Source organism: Neocloeon triangulifer, unplaced genomic scaffold (assembly GCF_031216515.1).
Source record: "Neocloeon triangulifer isolate White Clay Creek 2 clone unplaced genomic scaffold, ASM3121651v1 ptg000003l, whole genome shotgun sequence".
Taxonomy (NCBI): Eukaryota; Metazoa; Arthropoda; class Insecta; order Ephemeroptera; family Baetidae; genus Neocloeon; species Neocloeon triangulifer.
Window position 1 is genome coordinate 2119747 of NW_026775546.1, and position 18710 is coordinate 2138456.

At 33.7% G+C, this 18710-nt stretch overlaps 3 protein-coding genes and 1 long non-coding RNA gene across 4 annotated transcripts in view; 2 read left to right on the forward strand and 2 right to left on the reverse strand.

Annotated features, from left to right (window-relative positions):
* The window catches only part of LOC132205873 (uncharacterized), a 111948-nt gene that overhangs the window by 73914 nt on the left and 19324 nt on the right, over positions 1–18710 (reverse strand). The window lies entirely within an intron of this gene.
* LOC132192616 (HIG1 domain family member 1A, mitochondrial-like) lies at positions 7823–8936 on the reverse strand. The gene is made up of 4 exons (XM_059612655.1): positions 8797–8936; positions 8454–8600; positions 8304–8397; positions 7823–8250 (listed from the first exon to the last, which is right to left on the reverse strand). The coding sequence occupies exons 2-4, from the start codon at positions 8463–8465 to the stop codon at positions 8057–8059; spliced, it is 300 nt and encodes a 99-aa protein (XP_059468638.1). The 5' UTR covers positions 8466–8600; positions 8797–8936; the 3' UTR covers positions 7823–8056.
* Positions 9848–14588, forward strand: LOC132192538 (uncharacterized). The gene is made up of 24 exons (XM_059612537.1): positions 9848–9950; positions 10006–10075; positions 10137–10264; positions 10322–10491; positions 10547–11015; positions 11075–11119; positions 11173–11206; positions 11268–11332; positions 11396–11731; positions 11857–11922; positions 11981–12023; positions 12074–12150; positions 12208–12304; positions 12362–12591; positions 12643–12721; positions 12769–12818; positions 12875–12910; positions 12959–13082; positions 13134–13246; positions 13307–13375; positions 13727–13763; positions 13985–14058; positions 14125–14221; positions 14274–14588. The coding sequence occupies exons 1-24, from the start codon at positions 9897–9899 to the stop codon at positions 14492–14494; spliced, it is 2784 nt and encodes a 927-aa protein (XP_059468520.1). The 5' UTR covers positions 9848–9896; the 3' UTR covers positions 14495–14588.
* On the forward strand, positions 14792–18696 carry LOC132192699 (uncharacterized). Its single transcript, XM_059612781.1, has 24 exons — positions 14792–14848; positions 14906–14960; positions 15024–15175; positions 15297–15358; positions 15410–15560; positions 15610–15651; positions 15727–15760; positions 15812–15876; positions 15935–16031; positions 16080–16324; positions 16387–16452; positions 16510–16552; positions 16600–16676; positions 16734–16830; positions 16884–17113; positions 17165–17243; positions 17302–17354; positions 17412–17447; positions 17499–17616; positions 17670–17782; positions 17836–17898; positions 17984–18088; positions 18151–18247; positions 18455–18696. The coding sequence occupies exons 1-24, from the start codon at positions 14810–14812 to the stop codon at positions 18679–18681; spliced, it is 2346 nt and encodes a 781-aa protein (XP_059468764.1). The 5' UTR covers positions 14792–14809; the 3' UTR covers positions 18682–18696.

An 18710-nucleotide genomic window follows, 5' to 3' on the forward strand; every position in this document is an offset into this window, starting at 1 on the left:
ATTTTCCTCAATTGAGAAATCAACTTTCATGGGAGAATTTAGGGGATGAACTCTCCGTATCAGAGCTATTTAAAGCAATTTTTGCACGTCACGTTTTGCACTAACATGAAGGCCGGTGCGCTGTTTTTCAAGATATCGAGTTTCTTTCTGAGCAGACGTATACATACGGTTTATTATTCCACGCGTGCAAGCAACTTAATAACTCGCAAAGGAGACGAACGCAGTTTGAAAAGTAGTTCAGCCAGCAGCGCGTTTTTATCTCCATTGAATAAAGATAGTCTTTCAGTAAAAGAAATGTCTAATAGGGTCGAGAGCACTACACAGAGAGGAATAAATGCATCTTACTCTGTACACACAGAAATAAGAAGCGATTCTATCCTGGGGATTGAATGCAATTGGAAATAAAGAATGACAAATAATATAATTTTAGTTTAACCCTACAAACCATAAGAAATACCAACTAAAAAAATTCAATTCGTTATCATTTATAAACTAAATATTTTCAAGCACACAATATTATTGAACCATAGCTCCAAAAACAATGCTATGGTGTTAATTCTTTTCCTCAAATGCATAGTTGGTCATCTTTTCAAGATCTTTGTGTTAAAAATTGCTTTGGCCACCCAAGTAAGGTATAAAAAATATCACATTTTCAGCCAAGGAAAAAACCAAATATTTTCAAATACACAATATAATTGACCAATTTTTTTAGGATACAGTAGGAATATGTATATGTTTACTACTTCATTTAAAAAAATTAATTTATTAAAATGTATTGAAAGTATTTCTTGTATTTATTTATTTTTGGATCAAAAATCACTGAAGTCAGAAATAAATATCTTCTCAATTTAAACAACTCTGAAAATTGACAGAGAAACTTTTAAATTGATTTTATTTTGTATAAATTTTTAAATGTGTGTAAAATTATATAATTTTTATCATACATTTATCCAACAATATGGGCCTTATTTTTTTACCAACTCGATCTGGCTGGTCGAAGTGGAGGAAAGGTCGGTGCTCCCCCGTCGTGCCTCGTGCGTCCAATTTGCGAGATGCGATTCCGTGGGAGCGCATCAATTTCTACGAGCTGCTTTTTCTTTTATCTCTGCACACACTTTTGCGCCCAACAATAGGGAGTCCATTGACGAGCAGAGCATATGTCGTCGGACGAAATAAATGCATTTGTCGGCGCCACACTACCGGAGAGCGCCAGCCAGACACCTCTGCATTTTTCCCTTCCTCCTTCATTATTCGTAATAAATCGTGTGTGAGAGAGAGAGAAAGATGAAAAACAGCGTTTCCTGCGCGAAGATCGATTTCACAGTCAAAGGGCTCCATTGTGCGCGCTCCGAAAATCATATTTTGGCAACACTTTCATCAGATAGCGTGACTTTGAGTGGCGCCAAGCGGAATTTTGGACGCGCCGCCGCACCTATCTCGCAATTTCATCTTGCTCCAGCTGCTCTATCATGCGAATATACATATATTTATTGGCTAAAAATTGCCGCTGCCCAAACTTTTCTTATCTAGCCGAGGCAGCAGACTGTATTAAAAGAGTGAGCGAATAAGAGGATTTTATTTACTGACACAATGCCAAGGAAAAAATATTTATGTTTGCACACTTCAATAATAAAAATAATAAAAAAAATACTAATTTAAGGTTGCCAAATTATTTTTGAAACTTATTTTTAATATATTCAATTTTATTAATTGCAATTTTATATTCAAGTTTAATATTTTAAAATAAAACTGCAACAACACATTTAGGAATTGATAGACGAAAAAATTATTTATTTAAAATTAAGGAAATAAATTATTTTAAATATTATTTATATTTCTAGCATTTGATAAGCTATTATTACTTCTATAATATCTCATGCTATAAAATTAACTGAATTTACACACACTTAATTTATCACGATAATAATATTTAAAACGTCATATTTACACATAAATGACATTACTTTGGAAACTGAAAAATCTTGACCCAAAAGATTATTTAATTAAGGAAAATTAAAGTATCCTAGATTTACTTTATGTAGATAGAATTGGAAAAATGGGCATGCTCAAAAAAGTCTTTTTTATATATTATTCTTTAATTAAAAACGACTTCATCTCAGTCAGACGATTTTAACTACAATTTGATTCTATTTAGTCGTCTTTCTATTGGAGAAAATTGAATTTTCCACAATCTAGTTCTCTTTGATTGTATTTCCCATTGTGGAAAAAAAATCTTGTGAATTATCATATAAGCTGCTTCAAAAGTTTCCATTTTATTGAAAAACAAAAAGAAGGACACCAGTTGACCTTAACCAGTGTTTTATTTTTTAAATACAATTTTAGAATTCTGCCAGAATCTTTTAAATTGAGATAAAAAAAAAATGTAGTTTTTTATTATTTCCTTTTTTTTTGCAATTTAAGATGTTTTAAAAAACTAAAAATATTCTTAATTTTTAATGCAATAAAAAAAATGCAGAAAACCTAATTTTTTCAATATTTTAGAATTGCATTATGATCCTCTTATTTTGAGTCGCAAAATTCGATTCCAAGCTTTTAAATCCAACGGGTTTGTAAATAAATCCCTACACAGAACTTCCAGAAGGTTCCCGAACCCTAATTTAAAGCACCGAGGGAATGTGGAATGAGAGGCTTTGAGAATTCCAGAAAACCACGCACTTTCAAGCCGAAAAGCCATATTGTGAATAATTCATCGGCGCTCGTCGAATTTTCCTCCGCGAATTCGCTGCCGCTCTTTCCCGTGTGCAATATATAAATATACGCGCGCACATCCGGCTTTTCAGCAGGGATGAATAAGGCATTGTTAGCAGGCAAATGGCTTTTTGACGGGTCCCCGAGGGATGTTTTGTCAGATCCGCCACTTATCTCGCGCGCTGCCTGCATCCCGAATCGCAAACCCCGTCCGCGAACTCAATTAGGACCACGACCGAATCTTTTTAATCCGACAAATTGCGCCAGAGTGAGAATAAAACTTCATTCTAAAAATAAACACGCGAAAGAAAAATACTGAAATCGAGAAACTCTTGCTTTACTACTTAAAGCTTCACTGTTTTTGTCAACATTTCCATCAGCTATGGACATTAATATTCATTTTCATTCAGCTTCCAGCCCAGAGTGCAAAGTTTCTCTCTCAGTGCTAAATTTTTTAATCGCTGTCAAGCCACTTTGACGGGCAAAGAGCAAAGAAACAAAATAAGTGAAATTTTGATATTATCAAGCTTAAATATAATTAAATTGCATAATTTTAAAATATTTTGACTAATTTCATTTAATTATTGTCTATTGATTAAATTGTAATTATTAATTATTATTGCTATATTAATATTTACCAGAATAAATAATGTAATTTTAGCTATTTTATTGCATTAATAGAGAAACAAAAATTGTGTTAGATTTATTATGTGATTAAATTTGAAAGAAAATGTAGTTTTCTTTGCATAAAATGTTCAAGTTCTTCTAATAAAAAATTTAATCGCTGAGCTTTGCAAAGTTAACTTGCTAGATACTCGTTTGGAACTTCTTTCAAAAAAAAAAAAAAATATTGGGAAATTTTACATTTTATAGCTTTCAACTTTCAACTAATATTCCATTTTTTTTCTTTTTGAACAAGATGTAATTTTGCTGTAGTTTAAATTTTTCGCTCTTTCTTTAATTCGCATCTTGCAAAAACTTCTTACTTTTTTTTTTAACCTCTGAAAATATTTCTGCATGATTTTGGCAGATTGAATGAGGATTATTAGTTTCACCGCAGTAGCAGCTTAACGGAAATTGCCAAATGGCGTCGAGTGATGTGCTCTATAGCGGCAATAATTATGCGAAAAGGCCAAACCGCAGTGCATTAGTCAGTCGGGCGAAATCAGTGCAGCCCCGAATGGACCGGAAACGAGTAGCTGCGGTTTCGAAATCACGTCCGTCCCAAGGAATAAATTTGATGAGAATATAATCGTCAATATTTGTCACGTGGGTTGATTTTACACACAGTTAATTAGCTACTTGGCATTAAATTTGACGAGGCTGCTTTCAATCAATTAAGCGAATGTGTTTATTTATTTGAATTTGGCAAACACGGCGTAAACTAAATATTTAAAATGTGTTTGGAAAGTAATTATTTGATGTTGTAACACAGCTTAAGTTTTATTCATGATCATGGCGATAAAAAAACTTTTTGTCCAAAATTAAAATTCAATAATATTTAATATTTCCTAAGGATCTCAATATGGTAATAAATTTTCATTTTTTTACTTTTCTGGTGAGGTGAAGAGTATTTATAAGATTACTAAATCTTGTATACAAACTAACTGAAAAAATCTAGAAAAAACTATTTAATTCGAAATATTGCTTTTAAATCTAATTTTTTTTTTTAAATTACAAATAACAAAATTTACAGTCATGATTAATATTTCTAGCAAAAAGTCTTTTTAATACATAATGGAAATTCTTGAAGATGCATAAGGAGAACTTTTTTAAAAATTTTATTTTCTTTTTATAATAATATTCTTTTAAAGTTTAAAAATCAAATATTTACCTAAAATTTCAAATCTTAGATATATTTACGTATATTCTATGTTTTCCCACAAATTGTAAATGTAGTTCGGAACATTCCTTAAATGAAGCATTTACCAATGCCAGTTGAGGATGAACCGACTCTAAACTCGTGTCTTTTGTTGCTCGAGTGGGCGAATTGAATGTTTACAAAAGAGGCCGAAAACTGCACACGTACAAGTGTGTTTTTCTAAGCCGCGGCGATTTTCCTCTTTTCAACTGCAGCTCTCGAAATGAGGAGAACTTGTGTTGGCGGATCTGAGGGGTTGGAGAGAAGATCTTGCGCCGGCCAAATATCCTCGGAGAAATGGAAATGCGTGTTATTGCTGCCTGGCAAAACAGCGCCCGCCGAGCGGCAAAAATAATACAAGGTGTTTTTTCAAGCCGCTATCAAATTAGAGGGAGGACGAGCGAGCAGACGGCAGAGACCAACCAAGGAGTTCATAACGGCACTTAATTGAAAGAAAACACGACGGAAATTCAATATTCCGCGCAAAAAAGAAAAGAAGCACCCCGAAGCGTGCTGAATGAAATACTTTTTTCTTCTTTTGCTCTTTTTCGCACTCACCGGTTTTATATACGTATATATTTTTTGGCCGAGACACTTGTAATTAAAAGCGAGAGACGAGAGTGGCTCATTTTAATCAAAATAAATATACACTTTCTTTTGCCTGAAGCAGTTTTTTGTCGGGGGCTGACTTTGTAAGGCGACCCAAGATCAAAGCGACGAGGCAAACGCGGCCAAAAAAGAGTTTTTTGTGACCGGTGCTTTGGCGCAGTTAGCCTTTTAATTACTCGTCCGTCATCAGAGAAGACGCACAAGTTTAATTTGGTGAAAGCAAAAGTTCTCTTGTTTGTTGTGCTGAGAATCCTGGAAAAAGCTCGAATTGAAAATCAAATCGTTGATGAGCCTCTGACGAAGAATCCATCCTTCAAAACAGTCCATAAGAGGAATGGAATTTTGTGGTTTTTTGCAAAAGTATTAAAATTTATTTGTTTAAATTTATCATTTTAAATAATTTCTGTTCAATTAAATTGTTAATAAATATTTATCATTATTGCTACTTATTTTTCACAAAACAAGTCATATTAAAAAAGAAAATTTTAAAGATTAAAATGGGCTTCTTTTCCAATTTAAAATTTTGTATTGACCGAGAAGAATAAATAATAATTCTTAAAAATTGGTAATATAAAAGGCTGTTTGCAGCCTGAAAGGAAGGAATATAGGTTGGTTTTAAGATTTAATAGAAAATAAAAATCAAGTGTGGATTATTTTTACCACCCTAATCGACCAAAAAGTCCACTATTTGCATTAAACAAATAAATATTTTAATTCAATTTAAAATAATTTTTTTTATTCCTATAAAAACTTTTAGGCCAAATTTTCACATTTGCTTGTATACGCCAGATATTTTTTTTATGAGGAGCAAAAGCAAAAAGTGTCGACGTGTCAGTAAATCACCATTTCCTGACCTTTCTGCGCCCCGCAGCCAGGCGAATCTCTCGTTCATTCTAATAATCTCGGCCTCTCGCGGGCGGATTGCATGATCCGAGTCATCATCACTCTTCTTTCGGTCTCAAATTAAATTAAACACACACACTCTCCAACTTCCTGCAGGCAGAGGCCGGGACGGCTCGAAATAATAAATTATTGAGCTCTCGCGTGATTCAGTCGGACCCTCTCGAGTGCTGCGCGGATTTGATATATTAGATTCTTTGTGTGTATTTCCCACTGCTCTTTGCTATTGAATGCAAATTCCGCCGATGCGTGTGTGTACGATCAAATTGAGAAAAATTTCCCTGCCCTCTCTCCGGCGGATAAAATGTAACAGGGTGTGCGGAATTCTGATAAATGGAGTATGAATAGAGGGGCTGCTCTGGGTTTACAAAAAAGGTGCGGAATTTTTTTTCCCCGGAGAGGAAAATAAGACGCTTTTGGGTGGCTTTTCAATGGGTGGTGCCGACCGCCAACTCACCTTAATAGAATTTCGCCATTCTTGCATTCGCCGAAGAAGCTCTCTCGTAAAAAATTCAATTTCTTATTTATTTGCCGGCGTGTCGCTTTTGTGGCTGTAAAATTTTATTTTTCGCTCCGGCACACACGCGCCAAACTCTTCTCTCTCTTCTCGTATGCAAATTTACTACTTTATTATTACATTAGGCATCTTGCATTGCATTTGGCCCGAGGCAGTAAACGGCGAATGGCTCCTACGTGGTGCCATTCGCCCAAATGGATGCGCTACAAACACCATACTCGATTTTCGGAAAAAGCGAATCGATGAGAATCGAAATTCACTTACAGGAAAGAACTTGGACACGTTTGAATGGTTATTGTTTAGACTCAAAACAAACCTAATCTAGTTTTAAACCGAATCGTGAGAAACATATAAAGAATTTTTGCCAAATTCCAAGCTAAAGATAAAATGATTTTTTTCTTCAAAGCAAAATTAAAGTTCCGAAAGATTCAGATTGGTTAAAAACTATTATAATTTTCAAGATTGTCTTCAAAAGACCAAAGTATTTTAATTTTTTTATAACACTAATATTAATTTTCAAAAGCCCAGGCTAACAATTAACCCACCTTTAAATATAAAATTACATGGAATTTGAATGGCACAATAATTTAACCTCTGCCAGATAAGGCTTCTGGATCTGGATCGACCCTACTCATTAATATTTTGACTATAACAACTGAATCCAATTTTTTTCAATCCCTGCAAATATTTGGTTTTGAAAATTATTACAAGTCAACATTGCCAAAAAAATGATAATTAAATTTCTTGACCGTTTTTCTTTTTCTTAAAAAAAAATAATAATAAATAAATAAAAAAATTGGGCTTTTGAATTTGTAAAAAAAAAAAAAAATTAATTTAACTCATTTTAATGGAGACCAGCCGAGACCCACCGAGCACCGAGATCGATGTGGAACATAAGCCCAATGATGATAAATTACAAAATTTCCGAGACGGGTTGAAACCCACTGATACCAATGGTCTCACGTCCGACAAGGGTTGTAGATGTTCTTGAGAGTGAAAAATGTTTAGATTCAATTCAAGAGAAAAAAAAATTAGAGGCATATACTATTCACTGGTTGATAGGAATGTCAAAATGACGTTTATCCCCATCTAGCCAATAAAATGAGGATTATTAACTCCCAAAATTTCACAATTAATTTTACTTAGAAAATGCAATTAATTAATTAATAGTATTGGCAATATGAAAAGAACCATTGCAAATTTGATATGCTGAACAAAAATATATGACATTATTTGAAACTTTTTTCAACAATCCACATTTTATTTATCATCCATTTAATAACTTACACGTTTTCCCTCTAAAATGAAACTGGGTCCAGCCCAAAACAAATTGGCCACCATGTGACAAAATGCAAATTGTTACAACTTCTCGACGTGTTGTGCCGAAGCATTTTTTCATAATCTCCTATCAAACATTTACACAATTTGGTCTACGGGAAGGAAATAATACTGCTCCTCGATCAGTCTTTCTTGTCGATTTTTGGGAGCAAAAAGTCCTTGAACAGAGAGTATCCGATGCCGGCAGTCAAACAAACAACCACTGCACCCTGAGCAGTGACTCGCAGTTGCATCAGGAACACTGAAGTGGACATTTTGCCCCTGTTCTTGTAACTGTAAGCTCCGTACCCGACGGCCGCAAGACAGCCCAAAATTCCTGTTTCAATAGAATTAGTATCAAAATTTAAATCAATTCAATTGAAAGCAAACCTATGGGAAAGAGAGGTGCTTCTTCCATCTTCCTCCTCAGTCTTCCAGATTGGCTCTCCGCACCGGAAAAGGTGGGGTCGAAAACTTCAGATTTCTGTGGATATGAAATAATTAAAAATTGTATTTAAAATTAAATGATTTTTTCAGTACCTTTTCAGACATTTTGATCTTTGATGAACAACTGTACAAGTTAAGGAAATTTTCTTTTAAAATGCAGACTGGAGATGATGATGTAATCCACCCAAGCGTTGAATCAGTCCATCGATCTAATCGGAAATTCAAAACTTGGTCAGGAAACTGTAAAGAAATTTAAATCACGTATTAAATTTTTGCAATAATAACTTAAAGTGAGTTAAGTAATTAGGGAGGAATAAAAAATGACAAAGGGTGGCGTACGTGCAACCTTGCTCTAGAGGTCAACATCATTAACGTGTTGCACATCTGACCATTTAAGGTCTAAAATTGGACCAGTGGAGTAAGTAAATTAATTTACCGATGGCAGAATATTTCAGGCGAATTATATCTCAAAGATCCCACATGGAATTATATTAGACGGTGGTTTGAACTCTTGTCAAAACGTGCGGCTTGAAAATTTTAGTGTGCACAGCTGATTTGATCGAATGGTGGAAAATCGTATGGGTAGTGACACCTGACGGGATTCAATGGAAACTTATCTCTTAGTGGTGTAGCGCGCGAAAACGATAATAAGTACGCAAACGCGTTTATAACATAGGTTGAGTGCAACAAATTTAATACAAAATTGAGAACTTTTGAAATAAGGTAATTTAAAAGTACATACTTTGGCGCAAAATAAACCTTTTGATTTTTGCGACCAAAGACTAGGATTTTTCTGGATTTTTCTTTACAAGAGTTTTGGGAAAAGGTTTTGTATAATTTACTATGATTTGCACACGCTTTGCATGCATTTTAATTGTATATATAAATATAATAAACAAAAATAATATTGAATAAAATTACAAAAAAAAATACGGCATTAACACAAAATATATGAATATGTATAATTTTCTCACTGAAACATTATTATATTTTTTAAATAATTAATATTGAGTCTTTAATTAATCTAAATCTTTTTATATGTCATCGTTGAACTTCTTATGAGTAAAAAACAAAATTAATAATAATAATAAATATCTTGTTTATTTATTTATACAAAAATGTTTATTAATCAAAATTATAACGCAATAAGCGCTGTTTCTAGGGATACCCCAACCATAGATAATTACACACGAATGTCTACCTACGCATCATATACATATATCATCAAAGCTGTACAAGCCTGCTTGTCATTTGTTGAGATTTTTAATATTAAATTAACTGCCCTGGAACGAGTAAAATAAATTTATAAAATAATTTTTTAAAACACAGCAATTATTATTATCAAACTTTCTGCAATACATTGAAAAAAGGTTTACATTAGTGAAAAAATTGCAAAGGTAAAAAAGGAAATATAAAAAGTGCGCTATAATTGATTCAATGTGGGATTTCCAGTGCTGATGTTCGGTGGAAATTTCATTGGAACTTCACATCCCGCCAGTCCAGCTCTACGGGCTCTAAAAACTCAGCACAATAATCATGTTCTTCACAAACATTTCTATTGCAAATGCTATTTTTTTAGTTTTATTATACGTAAGTTTAAATAAATTATCAACACATTTAAATTCTAAAACTTGAAATTTTAAAGCAATGTTTTTCTTCTGATTCGGCAAATGGTTCAAAGCAATACAAAGTATCACGGATATCACAACTACACCGTAAATAATTGAAATTTTATAATTTATTCATATCATAATTAAAAAAAAATCTTTCATGCAGGAGCTCAAACTGCATTGGCTTATAACAGAAGACATAATGTAATAAAGTGCTGCGGTGCGGAAAGGTGCTCAGATTTGATACGAAAAACAAGTAACAAATCAGTGACTGCTTCAATTTCAAATATAAAAGTGAGCAGGGAGATAAGTTGTGGAAAAAGTTTTACATTTTTTGTTCAATTTTTATAGAAAATAATAACCAGTTCTTCCATGAACCGCCAATCTGAGACAATTTCTGGGCAAGTAGAAGTAGAAATCACTTCAACAAATCAGTCCCCAGAGGGAATTATTGTGGAAGAAACGACCATCGGCGAAATTGTAACAGAAATAATGACGGATGGGACTTCCCAGAGTATACTGTAATAAGAGAAAATTTATTTTTTAATATTTCTCTTGAAAGATTAATTATTGCAGAATAAGTGCTTCTGATCCTCAAACCACGCCACAATTAACTACCACGTTATCAACTAATACACAATTGCCTAGCAGTTCTATTAGCGGATTAACTTCCGAAAAGTTAATCAATACACAATCAACTACCACACAATTTATAACTACTACGCAATTGCCTACCACAAACTTTTCTACAACACAATTAAATATTGCAAACGTAGCTAGCACACAATTATCTTCTACACAAACAACTAGTACAACACAAACAACTAGTGCACAATTAACTGCTGCACAATCAATTAGTACACAATTAGCTACCAGTTCTACCACAAATTCTCCAAGCACACAAACAACTTCTTCACAATTAACTAGCACACAATTACAATTAACCACAACACAATTAATAACTGCAACACAATCAACTACCAAACTACCAACCACTACCACCACGGTGTTACCACAAACTACTTCAACGACGACGCCACCAACTGTATTTCATAAATTATTACCAACAAATTTATTAACAATAATTTTGAATTTTAATTTAAGGCATTCAATCCAATCTGCAATTCATCCATCAGTTTCAAACAAGATGTAATTATTTTATTTTAATTTTGTGAGCATGTTACACAATATTTTTTTTAAAGCCGAATGTTTTCAACACCGATGGCCATTTGAAAGGTATTATTGTAATTGGATTCAATTAAAAATTATTTTAAATATGCAATATTTTTCCCACTAGATCCAGATAATTACGGTTTCTGGGTGCAAACTTGCGACCGGTTGTATTTGTTCGGGAAATCTCTGGTTATAAAAAAGCAAAAATTTAATTTCAAAGCAATTAAAAGTAATATAAATTTGCAAACGCAGGCTACCTGGCAAGAGAACTTTGAAAATTGCAACAAAATCGGAATGGACCCTGTCAGTTTTGTAAACGTTGCTGAGCAGCAGTGTTTCAAGTTGTTACTCCCCAACTGGAAATACAGCGCCAATTACTGGACCGCTGGTTTCAAGGTGGACAACGTGAGCGACAAGTTTTCGTGGTGCTCCAAAAACGGCTCAACCACTGTGAGCAACACGGAAATTTTGTGGGACAAATCCGGAAACGACTCGCAGTACTGCTTGCACCTGAATGTGGACAAAGAAAACTCCACATTCTCTTTAGTGCAAGAGTCTTGCAACAATTCACAAATGTTAGCGTGCCAGGTATAAAACAGAGTATAATTTTTCAATTAAAAAACTTTAAACAGACAAAAGAACTAATTTTATGATGTGATTTTAAAAGAAAATATTTTAACTATTAATTTAAAGGGTGATTTTTTAAATTAAAGGGGAAACCGACACCTGCTCCACCTTGCTCGGCTCCATCCTGCCCAAATATGACATGTGAAAAGGATGTGAATTTCTCAAAAAATTGTACTCTACATCAAAATATTCAAAATACTAAATTTTTAGAATGCATTCTTCACTGGTGACGGGAATCAACAATATTTGACTGGTGATTAGAATAATAAAAAAATTTAAAAATAATAATAATAAAAAAATCAGAGCCCCGATTACATGGCAACTGGTTTACATATCAAGGGCGGAGTTACATGTTTAGTTATGAAAATGACACAAAAACGGTGAATTTTACTTGATCAACTGAATAATAAGATTAAGCTCCTGATTTTATTTACAAGTTTATCGAAGCAATGACCACGTGCTGCGCAATAGGAATGAAATTGCTCAGTCTTGAGTACGACTACAAATATAAATCAGTCAGTGCTGCCATCAGAGGTATAACAAAATTATTAAAAAATTCGCATTTTTTTTTTAAATTAAAAAACAAATTAGATAAATTTGCAACTGAGGGTGTTTACTGGACGTCAGGAAGTAACCGCGGTTGCAAATCTTCGTACGGTTATTGCTCGGTGAACAGGCTTTTGAGGGACGAGGCGATTTGGGCGCCGGGACAGCCGGACGACGCAGGAGGGAATGAAAGCGCCCTTGCCGTTAATTTAAATGCCACCCACGCACTGCTCTCTGATTTTAATGAAGAGTCGGAATTCAGATACGTTTGCGAAGTAAAAACTTGATTAAATTAATTAATTTAAATTACATCAAACTTAATGCAGGCGAGACCTGTTTCCAAAGATAAAACAGGAAGCACGGCATTGAGAGATGAGTGCGCTATGATATACAACATTACTCAAAGTAATTCTTGAGATAAATTTGATTTTTGTATTAAATTAATAACGTAGCTGAAATCGATAATATCATGAATTTAACAACATACGACTTGCGGTTGAAGGTTGATTTTTTAAATTAATAAGTAAATATTTTATTTTAAAAGTATAACATTATTAGTGCTTCATCAAATGCATGGGTGACAGTTCAGGCTTGGTAAGGATATTAAAATGAAAATAAAACCAAATAATTCAATGTATCAAGATGGTCAACGGCAAATTTGTGTCAAATGAAGTGTTGGCGATTTTGGAAAAAATGGCTGGTGGAAATTCAGACGAGTTGAAGAAGAACATGGGCGTTATGGGCGAGTGTGAAAGCTCGTCATCAGGTTAAAATACTAATAAAAAAAAATGTAATAATGAAAAAAAAAATATCACAGCCGGCATGGATGACTGTGACAAAGCGTCCCAAATGATTCAATGCACCAAAGAAAAAGCCCCTGATGTTGTGAACGGTGTGATCACGGCCATGGATCAGTCAATATCAGCGGCGGTAATTTATTAAATTAAAATGATGTTGGTTTTCATTTATCATTAATACCTTTACAAATAGAGTAGCAGTAATGTAGTTGCTATGAGGGAGGCTTTTTGCTACGATCCATCTGCATGCTCACAAGTTAATGTAAATGCCACATTTAATAATTTATCAGTTTTTCACATTGGCAAATTTTTATTTTCATTTTGAATTTTTATGAGCCAAAAAAACATTCGTTAACGTGGAAACTGTAGTTTAAAAATTCACACCCTGAAATTTTTAACTGCGTGAATTCAAACAAAAAGCCAGAAATATTCCAGAAATTTATCAATTCGGAGCAAATCGGATTCAAATTTTTTTTCAAGAAACAATGAATCAACCGATTTCAGTGTGAATTTTCCGCTCATGATTTCTTCATAAAAATTTTTCATTTCATTATTCAGGAACAAAACACTGTGGGTTTGAAAATTATAATTATAAAATTTATTCATAATTCAGACCACCTTGAGACAAGAGTATGATGGAAGTGGAGGTGGTAAGAAAAAATCAATTATATTCATACAATATGCCTCACTTTAAAAAGAGCAAAAGAATTGTAATGCATAATATTATTAAACATCGAGGAAAATTAATTTTTTGTTTGTATTACTACAATGTTGGAAAAATTAAAAAAATACTAATTATTTGAACAATGTTTTTTAATGCATCTGAATGGAGAATAAATAAATTTCAAATATATGTATCATTTTTACATAGGTGGCGTCAACATCACGCACGGATATGTTGTCACTCCCTGTAATTACTATAAATATCTCATAACGTTAGGAACCGTAAGACAATAAAATAGATGACAATTTTTTTAAATTTTATAACATCTTTTAATTCAATTGAAACAGATGAATTATTCTCAAGCTTATGAGGCCTGTTGCACTTACGGAATGACATTGGTATCTGTCAGAAACGTCACAGACGTAAATTGTCTCGCGAGAATGAGTTAAAAGATGAAGGCTTAAGCAGAATTTTTTTAATAATTTTGTTTTCAAAGATACTATGGTTGGATCACGTTGGATGTGGGTGGCCGGAAGCAGAATAAACAGTCCGGACAATCCTCGGTGGTGCTCATCGAACGCCTCATTTGATCTGAGCGGCTTCGCGACCGTCCACGGTGACCCTGACCCTTCCTTGGGCTGTTATGCTATTTATCCAACAACCAAAGAAATAAAAATTGCGGCTTGTGATTCCCAGCAGTATGCTATTTGTACGTGAAAAAATTGGCTCCAATACAATCAGTTTTATTTGCAACTAAAAAAGATAACCTTTAAATTTTTAACATAATTGTATATTACGTGAAATAAAACCAAGAAATGGTGATCATTAGTGAACAGTAAATTGATTAATCGAATTTTTATTGCCTTGAGAAATGACTCATTCCAGCAAATCCCCTGCATATATGTTAGAGAGGGAAACCCATGTCAATTCAATAGATTTGATGTTAATGGGACTTCCCTAACACTAATATGGGTGGAAAGTATTGAATAGCAAATTCAGTTGTTACGTGCAGATCAACTAGTTTTGTCAGATATGGGGAAGCGCTTCTCCAGCATATTTCTTCTCATGGTGGTATTTAAAATGAGCTTAATTAGTATCTTATAGTTTCTTCAACTAATTTTGATGCAGATTTTGGTGACATGTGAAACGCTAGCAGCAAAAACAGGAGGAAAAAAGTCATCCGGTTTTTAAATTACAATTTTAAACTGAAAAATATTATTAACGAGATAAAATAATAAACACACAGGTTTGAAAAATCATAGCTCAAAGAGTGCTAAAAGACAAACCATCATCTCATGCTGTGGAGCAACTCCCTGTTCTGAAACTCATGTCACAAGAATGTTGACTAGTTCAAGCTCACTGAAGAAAGATAATTCCACTTTGTCTACTACAACATCGGTACAATTATTTGATTAAGTTCCCTGTCTGGCATAAAATGTCTTTAACTTAAAAAATGCATATAATGATTTGAATTTTGAAATATTGTATTATTCAAATTCTACGTTCTTTTTTTTTGTAGCCACTGCCTACTGAAACGATTACTGAAAAAGATACTGGGGTAGCTGAAACGACAAGCGAAGAGTTAAAGCTTAATTCATAATCTGTGTGATTTAAACTAATTTGTGTATTAAGGCCAGCGTCGGAAACAAGTTTAGAATCCACGTCGACCACCAGTACAACAACATCTACGTCAACAGCCACAACTACTACAACTCCAACGTCCACAACCACCACTACAACTCCAACGTCTACAACAACAACAACTAGGCCGCCAACAAAGGAGGTTCTTTATTAGAAAATCAAATTATATCTTAAATGTCACTTATTCATAGGAGCTGTTGCTTGGAACGTGCGAAACCACATTTGAAAAAAACGTGAGATTAAAATAATTGCCTTAAGAGAAAAGTTTAATATTTAAATATATATATATTTTTTTTATTCAACAAAAGCAAACTCTATTCACTAAAGATGGAATTCTAAAAGGTACTAAACTTTTATTTGAAATGTTAACAATAATTAATTCGATTATTTAAGACCCTGAATCACAAGGATTTTGGGTGCAATCGTGCGGCCAACAGTTTCTCTTTGGAAAATCTTTAGTATGTTCTAAATTTGATAATTATACTATAAAAAATTCACCTTATATAACTTAATAAGGCTACTTGGCGGGAAAATTTTATAAAATGCTATAAAATCGGTATGGAACCCATAACTTTCGAAAATGCGACAAAATTAGAATGCTTCTCTAAACTTGGTAATATTTTATCTCTAAAAAATGTTTTTCTAAGTTGAAATAATTTAGTTTCCAAGTGGAAGTACAGTTCAAACTACTGGACTTCCAGTTTGAGGGTGAACGAAAGTGACTTTTCGTGGTGCACCAAGGACGGGTCGTTCGCCGTGGACAAAGCGAAATTGCCCTGGGCGGCAGGTCAGCCCCAAAATGTCAACAATTCTGAAAACTGCGTGCACCTCAACATTGAAAAATCAAACGCTACTTTCTCATTCACGGATAGAATGTGCACCGACCAGCTAATATTTGGTTGCCAAGTGAATTTTTTTAATAATCTATGCTCAAGTTTTTACTCATATTTGAAAATTTTTACCCGCAGGGGCCTCCAACTCCAGCACCACCATGCTCAATGCCCACATGTCCAAATATAACTTGCACTAAAAACGTTTGTTGCTCATTATTTTGAAGAATAAAATTGTAATTATTGCTTCATTATTTACAGACTGCGTTCTATACAACATCTGGAAGTTCTCAATACTTGACTCGTAAGGCAATAAAAAAACTATCGAAAAATTTTTAAAAATAATTACAGTTCCAAGTTCGCACGGAAGTTGGTTTACCTATAACGGCAGATCATTTCTCTTCAGCACCATAAATAAGACTGAAACTGTATGAATCATGATACCACTTCTATAAAAATAAAAACTTTAATTTTAAATTTTAAAGTATACTGGTGCGATGCAGGCGTGTTGTGGAATTGGAATGACTTTACTGAGTTTAGAGTACGACTATAAATACAAATCGTTAATCGCAGCAATTAAAGGTATACAATATACATTCAATTTCAAACGTTATTGAAAATTTACTTGATTGCAGACAATTCAAATTTGAGTGATTATTACTGGACGTCCGGCAGTGACCGCGACTGCGAGTCGAATTTTGGTTATTGCACGGCAAAGAGAAGTTTGCGCCAAGAAGCGGTCTGGGCTTCTGGTCAACCAGATAATGCTGACGGAAACGAGAGCGCCGTTGTGGTTTTTGTCAATCAGAACAACGCTCAGTTATACGACTTCAACGAGGAGTCCAAATTCAGATACATTTGCGAGGTTTTGAAATTTCTTAGCTCTTATATATTAATCAAAAATACATGTGAATAGGCAAGAGATACGTCGAAATCAAAGTCTGGTGGAACTGCTGTGAGAGATGAGTGCGCTGCAATTTACAACGTCAGCCAGGGTAAAATTTTTTAGAAAATATAAAATTTGGTGTCAATTCTTGAAAAAAAATTTAATAGCTGAAATTGACACTTTATTGAATCCCTCCGTTCCAAAGGATTTAAGAATGAAGGTTTCATTTAATTTTCCTTGATAGTTTACATCTTTCATTTGCTGCTGATTATTTCAGTGCTTCATTAAATGCCTTGGAGAGAATTCAAACCTTGTAATATTGAAATTATATTTTTGATCAATATTTTTCCCGGCTTCCTTGCAGATGGTCAATGGAAAGTTTTTGGAGAACGAGGTTTTCGCTATTTTAGAGAAGCTGGCAGCCGGAAATGTGACTGAGTTGCAAAATAACATGGGAATTATGAACGACTGCGGAACCTCGAGTTTGTTAATCGAAAATTTGAATAAATTTGCATGATAAGGAAAATTATAAAAGGTGCTGGCATGGACGAGTGCGACAAAGCATCTCAAATGATGAAGTGCAGCAGCGAGAAAGCGCCCGAGGTTGTGAACGGCATCGTTTCTGCCATGGATCAGGCGATGCCAATTGTTGATGTTTAGAGTAAAATAATTACAAAATTAATAAAAAAAAATAATAATAGGCGCCAGCTCCTTTGCCACCTGCAGCGGTTTGTAGTTACGGCCCTTTTCCATGCAATGTTTCTGTAAGTCAATGTAATACAAAATTAAAATTCTACAACAAAATATTTTTACTGTTCAATTTCTATTTATGCTTTTTAAACTTTTCAGTCGAATCTTGCTCAGGAAGTGATGAATTGTACTGGAAATTGCACAACAACTAACGGATATGTGCGTGATTTGTGTGGCAAGAAATACTTCTTCATAAACGCCCAGGTTTGAGTAAAAAAGTAATTTTCTTTAAGAATTAAAAGTTATGAATTGATTTTTTTTTTTAGGTGACATTAGACCAGGCATATATCATGTGCTGTCAGTTTGGAATGAAACTAGCCTCCATTGAATCTGTTGACGAAATCACCTGCCTTACAAGTGCAAGTAGGGATTTCAAAATAATTTTAAATCATAAAAAATAATCGGAAAAGAAGTAGTTCCGAAATAGATTGAATATAAATAACAAAACTTTAATTAAAATTAGGTTATCCAAAATAAAAATCATCTAACCTGGGAAAAACTTGATTAAATATTTTAAAATAAAAAAATAATTTAATACAATTTTCAATTCATAAGTTGGATTTTTCGCAGATACCCCTACAACAGGTATTTGGAATTGGATTGCGGCGAGCAAGGTCAACGGCACCATCCCTTGCTGGTGCACTTCGAACGTCCCTTTTTCTTACGATGGATACGCTTCTGTTGGAGAAAACACTAGTAATCCTCCTTATGACTCGTATGTCATAATCCCAAATACCAAGGCTTTTAGCGTTACCAATTACAATAGCGTACGCTATCCAATGTGCAAATCGCTTTAATAAAGAAATCTTAAAAGATTGTTACTCAA